At 44.0% G+C, this 15,933-nt stretch overlaps 1 protein-coding gene across 1 annotated transcript in view; it reads left to right on the top strand.

Annotated features, from left to right (window-relative positions):
- LOC119450213 (protein cramped-like) overlaps positions 1-15,933 on the top strand; it is a 52,634-nt gene that overhangs the window by 1,538 nt on the left and 35,163 nt on the right. The window contains exons 3-8 of the mRNA XM_037713599.2: positions 3,875-3,972; positions 4,716-4,878; positions 6,273-6,344; positions 6,822-6,870; positions 10,337-10,419; positions 12,620-12,813. Coding sequence (XP_037569527.1) covers positions 3,875-3,972; positions 4,716-4,878; positions 6,273-6,344; positions 6,822-6,870; positions 10,337-10,419; positions 12,620-12,813 — 659 coding nt within the window. The remainder of the gene's footprint in view (positions 1-3,874; positions 3,973-4,715; positions 4,879-6,272; positions 6,345-6,821; positions 6,871-10,336; positions 10,420-12,619; positions 12,814-15,933) is intronic.

Genomic DNA, 15,933 nt, shown 5'->3' with positions numbered 1-15,933 from the left:
TTGCATATGTGGCCGTCATGAAGCAAGTTAAGATAAATAAAATGTTTAGTAAGAGTCGGCAAAGTTAGCCTAATTATGCTTCCGGCATGCTGCTCCGCATGTCGAGGTTTAACCCCACAAAGCCCAACGTATCATTTCTGCTAGGCTGAATTTGATGCCTAAAAATTCAAATTTATGAGCTAATGACCTAAACTACAGCCCGTACTAGGGTTTTTGATTTGCTGGAGGATGTTGACGGTCATGATAGTACAGCAAATGAATTACAAATTAAGTAATTACAGTACTGAATAATGTTTTCTCAATAACATTTCATTGTTTTCCTTGTACCAATAAACATATCTCCATGACCACAGATAAATGTAAACGTGCTGTTTTAATTGTATTTGATGTGGAATGGTGTTTAGGGCTTTGGTGGGGTTAAGGAAAGAACCAGGGGACAATTATAGGGAGCCATCTTTGATCAGGGGATGTAGAACTGATCATAGCGCTGTGATCTGCATGCACCTTTTATGATTGTGCTTCAGCCATTTATTTTCTGCTGCACTGCTGGTTTATTTGTTAATATCTCTAAGGGAGGGGGGGTTAGTTCCAGTGCTCTTGTAAAAGCAACCTCTTGACAAGGGGCTACAGGCAGGTTATTGGAAAAACTGTTCTGTTTCCTTATTTTTAGTGCAGGTAACTATTGACAACTTGATGCCTGTAGTGTTGTGTAGTAACTATTATACCGGTGTCTCATGGTCACTTTCGGTCATGATCAAGACCAATCCGGAACAGAATTCTTGACTGCGATTGGGTCCCTCCTGCATATTGTGCAAAGGGCCCAATTGCGATCGAGATTGAATTTCTTACTGGTGATCGAAAGTGCACCATCTGACACTCATATTTTAGAACTAAATGCAAAAGCAGTAAATTGGCAACACAGGACAGTATAGAGGATACACAAAGAATGCATGAAGACATAATGAATGATTAAGCAATGCTTGACTCACAACCCCATTATGGCAATGGCAGGATGCTGCATGAACTCTAGGGCAGCGGTATTGAAACTGGTTTGGAGCACCAGCTTACACAGACAGCCAACAGTCTCGTGTCCCACAGCGTGGTGCTCTTAGGGGGCAGTAGGAAATGCCTAAGCTTTATTCAACAAATATTAACAGGGTGGTTGAAAGCTTGGGAGGATTGCCACTCAGGTCACATACAAGGCCACGTTTGATGTGCAGGCCTGACTCCTGCTCTAGAGGTTGGCTTAACTTATTGCATGAACTCTTTTGCCGAAAGAAATCCTGTTGAATTTCACAAATCGTGAGATTACAACATGCAGTATTAGTTTCACATCATTTATAACCATACGGTGAAATTTGTGGGTTTGTTACAAAACAGTTAAACACATCTAGTGCAGAACGGTGCCCTTATATCTGCATGTTTTCTTGCTGTGCGTCCTTTTACTTGGAAGGTGTCTGCACCTTATGGCAGTCTATAAAAGAACTGGTATCGCAGATATGATGACTGCAATTTATGCACCTGAAATATTGTATCAGCACAAGTTTCTTGGAATGTGCAACCATCTTGGAAACCTTTTGCTGTGCAAAGCATTTTATTAAAAATTAGAGATGGTGACATGCCATGTTTTTGCTAAGCAGTTGCACATGACATCAAACTCTGGCTTGCTGGCGCTTAAGTATCTCATTCCAATTTAGGAACTCAAAATTATGTTATTATATTATGATGACCAGCTAGAAAAAGTTGATGAACAAACTATTACTATCGCAAAGTCAATAAGTTATTAGTGCAAAGTAGTATAGATGCAGAATACATCTAATGTAGTTAACAGGTGGGAATAGTTTTTTTTTAAACTCCCTGGGGGGAGGGTTGCTGATGTGGTGAAGTTGAACAGAAGTACTAGGTAGAACCTTGCCTTGTGACAGGAAGACCGGTGTGGGAAAGACCAATTCAAGCTTGATCCCTTGTGAAATAGGCAGCACAATGATAGTAACTGTTCTCAGCAACCTATTTACTGTAATTATAGTTCTCCTGTCTTATTTTTTTCGTGCCCTTGGTTGTCAAGGTTGAGGAGATTCCTGAGCAGATTCGGTACATACTAATAATTTTTGAAAACACCAAACAAAAAAAAATATTCTCTTTATTAAACAAACAGTCCCAAGCCATTCTGGACATGCAAAATTAAGGTTATGGCTGGCTGGGTAAATTTCTTTTTCACATTACCACACTCTATTCTGATCACTCACTCGCATTCTTTCCTAATGGGGTTCAACAGCGCCTTCTATGAAAGTTGTGGAATATGCCTGAAATATTTTTGAACATCTTTTCCAACAAAATGTTTTTGAAATTGCCTTATATACTCCCAGAGTTATTGGCAATTAAAAGCTGCTGCTTCCACACCCTTGTGGCTTTCCGTTTCCTTTAGTGCCCATGAAGAATGACGCCCGCTGTGCTCCACCCATCGTTGCATCATGCTGTTGTATCAACATAACCTCAAAATTGACGGTGTTGTCACGCTGCATGATCCTGAAGGCTGTAGCATCTGCACAGTGGTATTGTTAATCAGCCACCCGATGGCACCATCGCCCTATGAAGTCCCGTGAATAACTAAAGTAGTGCGTACATCCTTTGTCTGCGTTTTCCCTCCGATGATGACAGTGATTTCTATCGGCATCCTTTCCGAAATGGGGCAGCAACAAATCACCTAACTTACTTGAGCTAATCAGGTTGTACTACATCTATTGCAATACAGCATTTTGCCCATCTATCCTTGATCTTTTCTCTCTTCATTTAAACCTCTATCTCTATATGCCTGTAACAACCCCGGCTCTATCGATCTCTTCCCTGCTTTTTTTCCACCAGCATTTTAAATGTCTCATGCTTATCACGACCTGCTGACCATTTAAAACTTCCGTGCGGGTGCAGTGCCATCCAGAGCTGCTATAGGGAAGCTCCTGTTGCGAGCGTCATCCCCTCCTCTCTATCATGAGCTCGTTCCTCCGCAAAAATTCTTGCCTTTGCTCTATGCTTTTTCGTATTTGACACAAGATAAGCTTTCTCCTCCCTATTAACCTGTCAAATGCTTAATACATTCTGCTTTCAGTAGAAGGTCATTGTGCACTTTGCAACTGCTGCATTTGGCTGACCTACCCACGGCTCAAAAAGTACAAAGGACTTGTGGACACTGAACATGGTGCTCGCCGTCATGTCATTGCAGCTATCGGTGTAATGCACAGGAGAGGAGGAGACAGAATTTAGCAATATGTGACACTACTTAAGTCATTCTGGGGATATTAATCACCAGTGAGATTTCTCCACTTTTGATTTTGCCAGAGGTACTTTCATGCACGATGTCAAACAAACATCTGGCTCTGGTACTTAGAAGTGCATAGCAATATACGTAAAAAGTGTTGGGGATTTCAGGATGTTGAAAGAATGAGCAGGTGGTCGTTTCAGAGTACTAACTGTAAGCCCCCTAGTATGGTTACAGGAATAGTTAATATAGGCTCAGAAGTTCATATCATCTAACAGATGAACAGATTTAATTTCAATGTTTAAAAAATTTGAATGGCCGCTTTATTGGAAGAATTCTTTGTGCCGTTGGCCAAACTACTGGTTTTGCTGCTCTCGATGCGTTGTTATAAAATTGTTGTTCTATTCAATTGTGCTTGTTTGCTGTTTGATACCGCACTTTTTAAAGAAGACATTAACACTGAATTGACTGAAGACTGAAGATGGATGCAGTCTTGCAAATGGAACAGAATTTTTTTTCTCTGCTCTTCTGTCTTGAGACATGATGGTGAAGGCACTTATAGTTGGGGATTGGTTACATTTGACAGAATTCTGAGAGAACATTCTCTTCACTATCTTTCAGTATCAAAGCAAGGTGGGGCTGATGCTGGCAAGACACGCCGCCCGTGGGAGCTGTGGAGCATCGAGGACAAGAATGCCTTCTTTGAAGCTGTTTGTGAGGCACGTGTACACGTCTGTCTTTTAATTGTGACTGAACTGTTTGCAAGGTGGTGTAATGATGCTCGTATTGAAGGGCTTGTCATTTGTTTTAGAGCTTCCCTAAGTTCTTGCATAGGTGTGTAGTTCAGACACTAAAGAAAAAAAATTATTTGAGCCGCATTAGTTGATTACTCTTCTACAAAGGTACTCTACTGTGAGAGGAGACTTAGTGAGCCATAAAAGACACCAAACCGAAAGATTGGTGGCAATGCCACCTTCATGTTCCTGCATCAGCTTGTTGGGAAGTCATGGTTGCTGAAGGCGCGTGCTCAAGCCGAACTAATTTTTCTTCGGTAAATATTGATTGCGTTATATTCTAAAGAAGCCAAAGGCTGAACTTAGTTTCAAAAACTTCTACAGAGCCACAACAGCCCAAACACAGAAAAAGTATACTTTGACATTCCTGACAATTCAGTGATGTACCATTTTGGCACAAAATTAAAAAAAAAATGAAATTTGAGTGTTATTTTCTCTTCTGATAATCAGCCTTTTACTGCGAAATTTGTGAAAATAGTTTGAACGAATACTTTTATTAGTCTAAACTGTTTTAGTGTTTCTCTTTAGTGTCCCCTTTAAGTATTCATGCAACTTCTTGTCAAACCTACGTGATGCAATTCTGTCCGTGGACCAACGAAGCGGAGGATCTGTGTTCACCTGTCCTTGATTCTGAAATAGATCCTTTTTCTTTTCTCTTTTTCTTACAGTTTGGGAAAGATTTTGAGAGTATTCAGTCATATATCGCTCAGCGGAGCAAGAAGAAAGGTGTGCCCGCACACTGCATCAAGAACAAGGATCAAGTACGGCACTTCTACTACAGGACATGGCACAAAATAGCGAAGGTCATGGACATTGGAGAAGGCCGTGAAGGTACTTTGCTCATAGGCTGCTCATGACATATCAATGTGTGTTTGCATGCCTGTGAATATGTGACATAAGTAGGGAGAGTGTGAGTGAGGCAGTCATGTTGTATAATTTGATTCCTCTTTTTTCTCTGCTTGTGTCTATAAGTACTGACCTACAAAGCTTTGTATATTTATATTAGCATTTGACTGTGTGTTACATTGCCATGTACCGTATGGACTCGTTTAAGGGCCACATTTTTTTTATTTTTTATTTTTTTTGCAATTTTGACGAAATGTGGCCCTTACACGGGACCAAACCTTTTGGTCAAAATGGTGCTGGTGCAGCCGGCGACTTGTGCACACCCCAGATCCCCGGATGTACCACTGCATTAGAGGTCAACGTGCAGCTCTCACCATCTAATAGCAACATGCGGAAGTATGCAGCACACGAAAATTCACCGATGAACGCGCATGCCATTGGGGCACCTAAAGTGATTGCTTCTCCGTAGGAATTTTTTCTCCAAATGTCGGACTGCCAAGTTGGGGGTGCGGCCCTTACAGGAGTCTATATGGTACATCGATTTAGGGCATGATTGCATCTCACTGTTTAAGCACCATGCAGTGTCTCTGGTTGCAGTATTTTCGTAGTCTGTTGGGTCTCAAAATACTCTTGGTAATAAAGGACACAGCACACAGTAGCAACCGTACAGAAAGGGGCATTTATGGCACCTTTTATACAACAGCCCAGCTAGCTGATATACAACTAGTGGAATGTGCTGATGGAGACAAGCTGAGAAATTGAGGAAGTTTGACTCGGCACGCAAGGATACCGAACGAATAATGTTCAGCCGTGTCAGTCTGTGCGTGATGCCGATCTCGCAGCTGTAAAGGAGAAAGCAAGTTCCTCTTGTACCTTAGTGTTGTCAGGAGGTGATCGCATCGCAACACTTGCACCATCTCTCATTAGAGCTGGTAACTGCCAACCCCTACTTCTCACCGTTGCATGTCGTGCGAGGAAGCCAAATGTCAGACGCGAGAGTCGTGTAGGGAATAAGTCGGGGAACACAAGAGAGTCGAGCGTCCCCTCAAGTCATGCACAAATATTGTAAGCAGACATTGTTGTCATAATGAAATGTCACCAGTCTGGTAAATCAACATCGAAGACCATCACGTAGCTTGAACATAAATGTGTTTTGGGTGTGGTAGAAATTCAACTAGACATCTTGTGAAGTTGATTTTCTTCATGGAAACTAACTGACCTATGAAAATTTGATGAAAACTTGTGTGTTTTGAATGTTGCAAGGAAAGAAATTGAAGTATGGAAACAGAACTTGTCACAGAATGTTTGTACTTTTTGCTGCATAGAAATCATATTCTTCTTTAAATTGTATTTTCTTTTTTTACTTCTTGTTTTACTAGATGTGAAGAAGCAGACACAGGAACTCTATGGGCTCATCAACTATGCTGAACTGCGAAAAAAATACAGCGCATGTATGTATAGTGTCTAAGCAAAATGTTGACTTTGCAACCTTTACTTTTTCTCGCTAAAACATCTAATTCTGTCGGCTAGTGTTAAACCATGACCGTTAATGAAATGTTTCTGTTTTTTTTTTTTTTTCATTAAGGATTTGACAATGTTTTGTGCTTTATTAGATTTTTCATACTTGAGCTGTCAGTAAAATGTTTTGAATGCATAGATTTGAGTATCAGGCGCACCAAATGAAACTGAGGCACCTTATACAAAAATATATATTTTATGAGCTGCTAATGTGTTAATTACCAGGTCTGAAAGCATCAGTTTTGGTTACTGGCAACATTTTGTTCATTTTGCAGTGTGTACTCATTTTGCAAATCTGCATATGAGCATGTGTGGATTTGATTGTTTTTGTTTATTTTCTTTTTGCAGTATGTCTCTTACTTTTTTCTTCTTCCTTTATTGAGTATCTTTGTACTTTCACCTCTATGCAGGTATTAATCAGAAAAGTGGACAGCTTCTCACTGAATTAGTTTTGACTGGGTAAGTAAAAGTTAGCACTGCTTCTTTGGAGGAAGGAGATAACCTGTTATAAAGTCCTTTTATTGAACAAAAGAAAAAAAAGTCGCTTGATTCTGCCTAAACAAACACACTACGTGTTTGAAAACTTCTGAGTGTGAAAAAAAGGCTGTTAATAGATTCAGGGTCAACTTTTAACATTTGACACTTACCAGCACAGTGGAACAATAAAGTGCCCTTCTGGTTGGGGTATAAGTGGAACAGGGTCGCAGTTGCTGGTGAAAATGCTGTCGCCAACTGATAATTTCGACTTGATGGGGACCGTCAAGCTGTCCAAATAATCGGGAGTTTGAAATACCGGATTCGCCCAAACATAAGTGACTTTATTTCACAAGTCGCCAAAAAAGGTGTGCCGTCTTCTCGGATCATCACTTTCGAAGATACCTTCAATTTTGTGTGTCTATAGCGCTAAATGCGTCGGCGTCTACGAGTGACGGCATTCTTGACACATTGCTTAGCACCCTGTCTTTCACTCGGCGAGCACAAGACACGTTGGTGTTTACGAGTTACGTCATTCTTGGCATAGTGCCAAACATGCTGTCTTATCACTTTGCGCAAGCGCTGCTGTCCGTCAACGAATCTGATACTAGTCACGCAAAATATTATGAAAATGAAAGTATCTTTCAAAAGTGATTGTTCATGAATACGGCCCAAGTTTGTCAACGTGTGTTGCTGTGTGCACATATGCTTGCCCTTGGCCTAGGCATTCCCGTGACCGTGATTTTCTATCACTGCTTTTATGCTATCCCTTTTCTCGCTTTTCGTGCTTCGTCAGCGGTCAGAGTGACTGCTCTGCACGTATTATCAACGGGATCAGTCGGCCATGAACACATAAACAGTTCATGATGAGATTGGCATAGGCTACGTTTACATGAACCTGACATGAGTGGGTCTAGTGGTAAATCGGGCTGACCGAGCCCAATGTGACCACGTTTACTTGTGTCTGAACAATGACGGCATGCTGCGTCGAGCCGAGACATCATTGTGTCCAAACTGCACTTTCGGTTCCCACAGCCATCTGCAACCACTCTATTTAATGGATCTTATTGTTACAATTAGGCTTAGGTCGCACTGCGTGGTGTTTGTTGGCACATAAATCATGAGGTCGCAATGGTTCTGCACAAGTGTTAGTGCTGGCTGGCTCGACCCGTCTGCGTTCACATGCACGCTGTAAGCGGGTCGGGCTGGGTCAACCCATGCAGTCGGGCGGCCTCAGCCCAACTTATCACTCGTTCAACCTGACTGGCTAGCATTTACACAAACTCTACGGGCAGATTCCAGCCTGACAAGCCAACGCAATCCGCTTCTGTTGGGTTCAAGTAAAAGCCCCGATAGGATTGAACGGGAGGTGTTGCTACAAGATCGCTGCCTGTATCTCGACCATTGTCATGCCATCGCTACAGATAGATGAAAGTACAGTCAATGCATGCACCGAATTCTCATTGGCGACTACTAGATTGACTAGTTTCTGTTTTGCGGAGCACCGGTGCCGTCTCAAAGCAAAAATATCGCTTTTATGCTGTATTAGCACATGGTCATGCAGTCTGTTTCCAAATTATGCATTGCACGACGCGCTCTAGCGTGTCCGAAATATTGGTCATCCTTATATGTACATAAGTCTATGGGGCTAATGGCAATGCCACACGGCTGTCCGAATAATCAAGCATGTCCAAATTATCAGTGTCCAAATAATCGCTTGTTGACTGTATGGGGGAGAAAAAAAAAATCTTAAGTAAGGGGGGGTAAGAGAGTAATAAAAATTGGAACCACCGTCTTGCCTGACCAAAGCAGGGTGTAGCTCTACTGTCGACTGTGCTACTGCACCAAACGGCAGGGAAGGTTTTGGCGGTGTATATACAGTGTAGACCGCTTATAACGTAAGTCGCCGGAGTCGCAAATATCCGCACTATAAGCGGTACCGCACTATAACCAAAACAACTATTTTATTGCGATAATGGACACTCCAGGTGCATTTCTGCCGTCGCTGTCACCATGCTCTAGGTTCCGTATTCGCTTACTAAATAAATTAACAAGCACGGTGTCACACGCGCACGAGCAAACGTGAACCCATCTCGCTCGTTGACTGCGGAAACGAACAGTCAAAACGCTCGAGTGACGAAGCGCGGCGAGCGAATTGACCTTCGTTCTATCATGCCTCTCGCTTCAACGCGACCAGCGGCGAAAACACGGCGCGCGGCGGACTTTCCCCGTCGCAGATTGTTTTCAAGATAGAGCCAAGGCGATGGTATCGCCGAAGTGGATCGTCGCAGATTACGTCCTGCTTCGGTCCACTGAAACCATTCCGCATTGCTTTGCTGGCAAAAATTCTCTCCTTCTGTTTGCGCCAGTCCCAAACGCAAGTTTCGGATTCTTCGAACGCCCGTGATGCGGCCCGATTTCCGTCCGTCTCCGCACACATTATCACTTTTCTTTTAAATGCGGCATCATGATGAACTCGGTACTTTATGCTGATAGAGCAGACACAGAGAACGTGAAGACAAGACGGTAGACTATTGCCTAAGCACGTGTACTGCAGCACATGGAGGAAGCTACGGCAGCTAGGCTCGACACACATGCGAGGCGGCCAAATTGAAATGCCGACGGCTATATGGTAACGCAGATTTAGGGTCGTACTCAATTCTAACGCACACGCAATTTTTGGACCTGTTTTATCGGGAAAAAAGTGCGCGTTAGATTTGAGTAAATACTTTATTTGTGGCTTGAGGGGAGCGTTTGCTGTCTAGGTTGACTGCCGAACTTCCAGGCAGCCGCACTGTAACCGCTATTTCGTGTCCCGCAACTGCACTATAAGCAATACGCGTATACATAGAGTGCTATGGGAAAATTAACGGGAGTCTGAAAAGACCGTATTATATCCGGTCCTGCACTATAAGCGGTTACGTTATAAGTGGTCTTTACTGTAATGGTATTAATGATTGGAGGGGTTCTGCTTCCTGCCACATGGCAGCAATATAGCCACTGGCTGCCATGGGTAGTTTTTTGAGCAGCTTGCCACAGTACATGTGTATAAAGAGCACGGAGGCCTTTCTCATGTAGACATTGCAGTAGTACCTCAGTTAAGTCGTCTATGAGTCAATGCCTATAACTGTCTCTTTGATCTGTTTGTTGCTTGGCAGCTCTTAAAAATCTCTTACGAGTAGTCCTTGTTCTTGGGCAGATCCACAGAAGGTGGGAATGTTCGCTTCAGATGAAGGAGCAGATGGAGCAGCAGCTGATAAGCATGTTACTGGCACAGGTTTTTTTTTTCATTTGTGACTCTTTTTGTCTCGAGAACTTGTGCGGATTTTCTTTGTGGATTCATCTTACATTTGAGTGTATGCCGGCTTTCTATTTTGGACACATTACTGTTTTGCATTGAAGAGTCATAAGGGCATCCCAGAGCACCAACCCGCTTAATTTTACCACGCAGTTCAACTATGGTGAAAATTCGGGGCAAACGGATTCGCATCAAGACTCCAGTATGCCGAGCTCTCAAGAAAATCAACAATGTTGGTGAGGCACAACTTTTTCTTAGCACTGGCAGTTTTACTGTGGTGTGTCTTGACTTGGAGCAGCCAGTCTTTTCAGTTTGCATTCACTCAGGCTTTAAATCTAACTGCTTTTCATTTCGTTCCTTTATCTCTTTCTTTCTTATTTGCACATTACTTGTTGCTGTGCAGTAGCTGTGAGAAAACAAAACCTTGAAGGAGCTTTTAAACTTTTATCAGCACCCTTGAAATGCAAAAACACCCGTGTACTTAGATTTAGGTGCACGTTAAAAAACCCCAGTTGGTCTAAATTATTTCATAGTCCCCCACTACAGTGTGCCTCATAATCAGATCGTGGTTTTGGCATGTAAAACCCCAGAATTTTTTACTTTCACATAGGTGAAATAAAAAAATTCAAAGCATCAAAACCTGTTAGATAACATTTCACTGACCTATCATTATGAAGTCATCCGTGTAACGAGTAACCCTTTCTGTATTATGGGTTGAGACACTCATTATGGCAAAAGGCACCAATACTCATGTTCGTGAAACATGTTTTGTTAAAGAAAAAGGCAACACAGTGGACTACTGAGAAGTCTGATGTATATCTTCTTCTAATTGTGATACTTTGCACCAGATGAACAAATGGGACCAAATTAAACAAATCATTTCCTTCTCGTAGTGCTTGGAGGCTCACTTGTTGCAGTATATGTCAATTATCGAAGTGTCTGAGGTTTGTTTAGCTTTGACATTTCCTTAACATATCACTTTTAAGTATATTTCTGTCCTTGATAGAAGAGTTTTTATACAGTGCATATTTGGCTTTATTTTAGAATCTTAACATTATACATAGCTGCACACGAAAGGACCGTGGGTCATCGAATTTAATCTGAAGCCTTCCACTACAATATCTCTTGTAACGCAGGTGTTGCTTTGGGACAGCAGAGTGTTATAGCTCAGTGTCGCTTACAGTCCACACCGCCTACAGTTACATATTCTGCTGTTGCAGACTACTGCAGTGATTTTGCATTATGGATAAACTCTTGTTGCAGAGACACAAATGGTGCAAGGGTTAGCTTGGCTGCCAAACAAGAAGGCAACTTGGCATCTTGGCAGTGGAGGAAAGGTTACGTTCCGCTTGCGGCTGCTGCCATGTGCACTGTGCACATTCACAGTTGCATTCACGCAAATCTGTGCACACTCTTTGTCAAAAGTATATGAGCTACATTGCCTGAGATCATCAAGCTGACTGCATGCTGTTCAAGAGAGTTTGCGTGGTATGCCTCAAGTTCCAATGCCCTGGGCAGTGAAAATAGACAGTTTTATTTTAACGTTAGCGTAATAGTGGGGTTAAGAGAAATAGTGTTACCGTTCCGCAAACAAACTCTGCAGAAAGAGAGTTTTAGTATAGCGCGTTAGCGTAGTTTACGTGCAGGACGCTATTTCATTACGCTTTGAATTTCGCATACATAGGGCACCTAAGTAATCCTATCTGTGTGTGCGTCTAGAAGGTGCGATAGGCATCGCAATGGCTGCCAGGAGCGCGTTGTATTTTTACTTCCCATGTACGCCGATCTGCAGCGAAACAGACAAGCAATACAAGCTGTCTAGCATAGCCTCCGAAATCTTCCCATCTCAGAGACCATATGCCGTCTTCATGCCTATCTCCCGACTTTACCGATAGGTGGTGCTCGCATCTCGGAGAAAACTTCTTTCGTTAGGCTTAGGTGCGTTCGAAACAAGAAGCGATCTCGAAAATGCCACAAGGTTATCCATCATACTCTGTTGTCGAAGCGGCCTGAGACTAAGCGAAAACCGTTTACACAGTCATTTGCTACGAACGAAGTCAATTCTACAAAAACAATGCCAAATTCAGTTCGAAGTGGACGACCGGGACCGCCGCCATGTTTTACGTGAACTACGTAAACCACGCAAAAATGGTAACGTTAAATCTGAGAAATAGCGAGCGTACGTTAAACGGTATGAGTCGTATAGCGTTCTGCGCATGCGCATTCCAATCCCGCTATTCCGGTAAGCCCGTTAACACGGTAAGCACGCTAAACTAAAACTGTCTAATAACTCTCGTACTCACCATCACAGCTCTGGAGTGATGGGCTGTTGTTTGAGCGGAGCCGAGCTGTTGTTTAGACTCTATTATGGGCTCAGATTTGTGTGTCTATACGTGACATAGGTGATACAGGTCCCAAATCTTGTGTGTTTTGCAGATACAAAGGATGAGCCACCCAAGCTTCCACCTGATGTGTGGGTGGAATTCCGGCCTCGCACCAATGCCGCTTGGGTGCAGGTGCAGTCTCTGGCTCAGAATCCCCGGGTACGCACAAAGACCAGCCTACAGCGCCGGCTCTCCAATGTGCTCGAGCACTTGCAGGCGCGGTGGAAACCACTCCGCCTACGACAGGTAATAATATGGCTTCACTTCTTGCAGTACTTGGGGAAGAAAAATTTTGAACAGACCACTTGCTGGCCAAATTTAATCATCAAGCTGGCTGCTTCACTGTAGGAATGGGTTGCCCTAGCAAATTGAGATTATGCACAATGTGCCATGGCAGAGATAGTTGTTATTGCATAATGCAGTAAAGTTATCCTTCAAAAGCAGCTGGCTGGTTGTGCAGGTGCACTGTTTGTGGTGCTAACAGCTGTACCGGGATATAATTTTTTTTACTCTGAATACCGTATGTACTCGCATAATGAGTGCCCTTTTTTTTTTCACAAAAAATATGTGCGAAGTTGGGGGTTGCATTCATTGTGCGGGGTAAAATTTTGAGTGCTTTTTTTTTCCGCGGCCACCTCTAAAAAAGTCGCGGTTTCACCTGAAAGGCAAACCATCGATTGCAATAGCAAATGCATAGACAGCTACACAAAGTAAGGATAATAGTTTTATCAGCCGTATAAACTTGAGAACATTCGCTAACTATGTAAATTATTAACAAGCATGGTGTCAGCGCGCACAGGCAAACATGAACACATCACACTCGATGACCGTGGACACTCCCTCTTAAAACGTTGGTGTGTGGAAGCGGCGCGGCAGCAACAGAAAGCGAAGTGACCTTCGTGCTGTGTATCGCTTCAATGCAAACTGAGCGGCGAGAACGGAGCACGCACAAAGGTATAGTCATCCGTCGCACCTAGACTGAGCCCTCAACACAGATCGCTTTCAAGATGAGGTGCGCGCAGCCGCACAATGTGCAGTTGCTGCGCCACCCCCCCTCCCTCCCCTTCCCTCGGTGCCGTGCGCGCGACAGAATACAGCGCATCTCCTCCCCGCTTTCCTCTCACGAACGCGGGAGATTGAGGTGCGATCGTCGGCGCCGACGGCAAAAATGCGCCGGGAGTGTCCATATAATTCCTATCGCAATGGAAGTAGGAGACACACGGTTCGATTTGGCGTCCGATAAAGTCGTACCTGCCAGACGCCATACAGGTGTCGAATCGTACCGTGTCTCTCCTACTTCACTGCAGCAAGTTCAGGGTGCGTTCATTATGCGAGGAAAATAAAAAACACACTTCTTGATTGGAAAAGTGGGGGGTGTGTTCATCGTGTGAGTAAATAAGGTATTTGCTGGACATTCAAAAGCTTGTTGTTCCACTAGCGTGTCTCTTCCTCAAGCCCGGCCATGTACCACCCATGCCCTATCTTGGAGGTAATCTCTGGCAGGGGAAAGGTTCACCAAGCCGAGATGGCTAGTTACTCTATATGCGCTGTCCTCACGTGTGCCTAGAGTTGGAGGTCGCGTAATTTATAGTTTAGAAGACGCATTGAACGGAGAAGCAGCAGAACTGTTTGCTTCCCTCTGTGTGCGCTCTTTATCATGCAAGCATTGTGACAGCATGTGTTCGCGGTTAGAGAGTGAGATCTGTTCATGTTTGCCCGCGCGTGTAGCACCAGGCTTGCTAATTTAATTAGTAAGCGTATGTTTACTGCAATTTATACGCCCCATAAAACTACAAGCCTTAGTTCGTGCAGTTGTGTAATACTTTACTACAGTAGAACCCCGCTGTTACCTTTTTTCACGGGACCGTAAAAAAAAACGTAAGAGCCGGGAAACGCAAGAGCTGGGGAACAGGAAAAATTGAGAAATGGGAGTAGTGTTGAACTGCACACAATATTATTTTAATTCTTACGTGTGACAAAAAGTAGTTCGCAGATCGCTTTCAAGATACGGCCCGCGCGACCATGCGCCGCCGCGCAGTATGATGCCAGAGCACAACGCTGCCCGCTATTCCTCGCTCCCTCGCCGGTGCCTTGAGCGCAACGGAAGGAGGCGCGCTTCCTCCCTGCTTTTCTTTCTTTTGCGCGCGAGATGCGGCCGTTGGCTCCCCTCGCACGCTTTCACTCGCACATGCAGCATACGGCGCACGGCGACGTATGCTGTATGTGGGAGTGAAAGCGTGCGGCGCCGTATGCTGCATGTGCGATTGAAAGCGTGCGAGGGGAGCCGACGACCGCGTCTCGCGCGCGAAAGAAAGCATACGACGCGCGGCGGCAACGTTATCGCCCTTGGACTTTATACGGAACATCTATGAGCCAAAACCAATTTTAGGGCCGCAACGCGTCATAGACACCATCTTTAGATAGCAAATGCGGATCTCAAAGGCCATACTTTTGCTGGTGGAAACCGAAAATACGTAATAAGTGTCGCCCCCGGCACTTTGGGCGGCCAATGCCATCGTCAAGCAACCAAGCCAAGCAACATGAAAAGTCAAAATGGCCGCTCGGGCCGGCGCGGTGTGGTAGTTCGCAACGTATGATGCGGGAACGGTTCCACAGTTGCGACGTAACAGCTGGGTTACCAATGTGCGACGTAACAGCTGGGTTACCAATGCATTGGGTTCTATGGGAGCTGTGCCGGGAACGGCCGAAAACGACGTAACAGCCGGGAAAAGGCAGCACCCGGGAACGTAACAGCGGGGTTCTACTGTATCGCTATCAGAGCTTCGTCTTTCGGGCTGAACTACAACTTTTTTATTAATGTTTCCCAGTTTTCATACTTGATATGCGCTTGTCTTTGTCTCCCTTTCTTGTGTCTGTGTTTTTTATTGCGCTAAGTTACTTGTTGAGTCATACTTGATAAGCACAGTGAAATCTCATTGATTTGAACCCGCTTAATTCAAACTTCCAGTTTTCTCAAACTGACGCTGTGGTCCCGTCTTTTTTATGTGTATTTCAGTTTGCAAAAGTGCCCAATAATTTGAACGTGTAAGCGTTTGTGGTGGTTAATTCGAACAAACCACCCCACTGACCATGCCCTCTGCAGAGCACCAACTCACGCGGCGGAAGTTCTGACCAGGCAGTGCGGGAGTGTGCCGGCTGCTGCTCCTGTCTCCCGTTGAAAGTACCATAATTTGGCGCATATGAACCGTACCACGAATTCAGAAAATGTAATGGTAATGTCTGCGTGTGAGTTATGTGCGAATTTTGCCTAGAAGTGTGGCTTCGTGGCAGCACGTGCTGCATTGCAATGACGCTGTACTTTTGGAACTTGACATTTGTGTTAGCTCAGTGCATATGCGCTGCCTA

This window comes from Dermacentor silvarum, chromosome 4 (assembly GCF_013339745.2).
Source record: "Dermacentor silvarum isolate Dsil-2018 chromosome 4, BIME_Dsil_1.4, whole genome shotgun sequence".
NCBI lineage: Eukaryota > Metazoa > Arthropoda > Arachnida > Ixodida > Ixodidae > Dermacentor > Dermacentor silvarum.
Note: the sequence above shows the minus strand (reverse complement) of the source record. Positions and strands in the feature narration are given on the sequence as shown.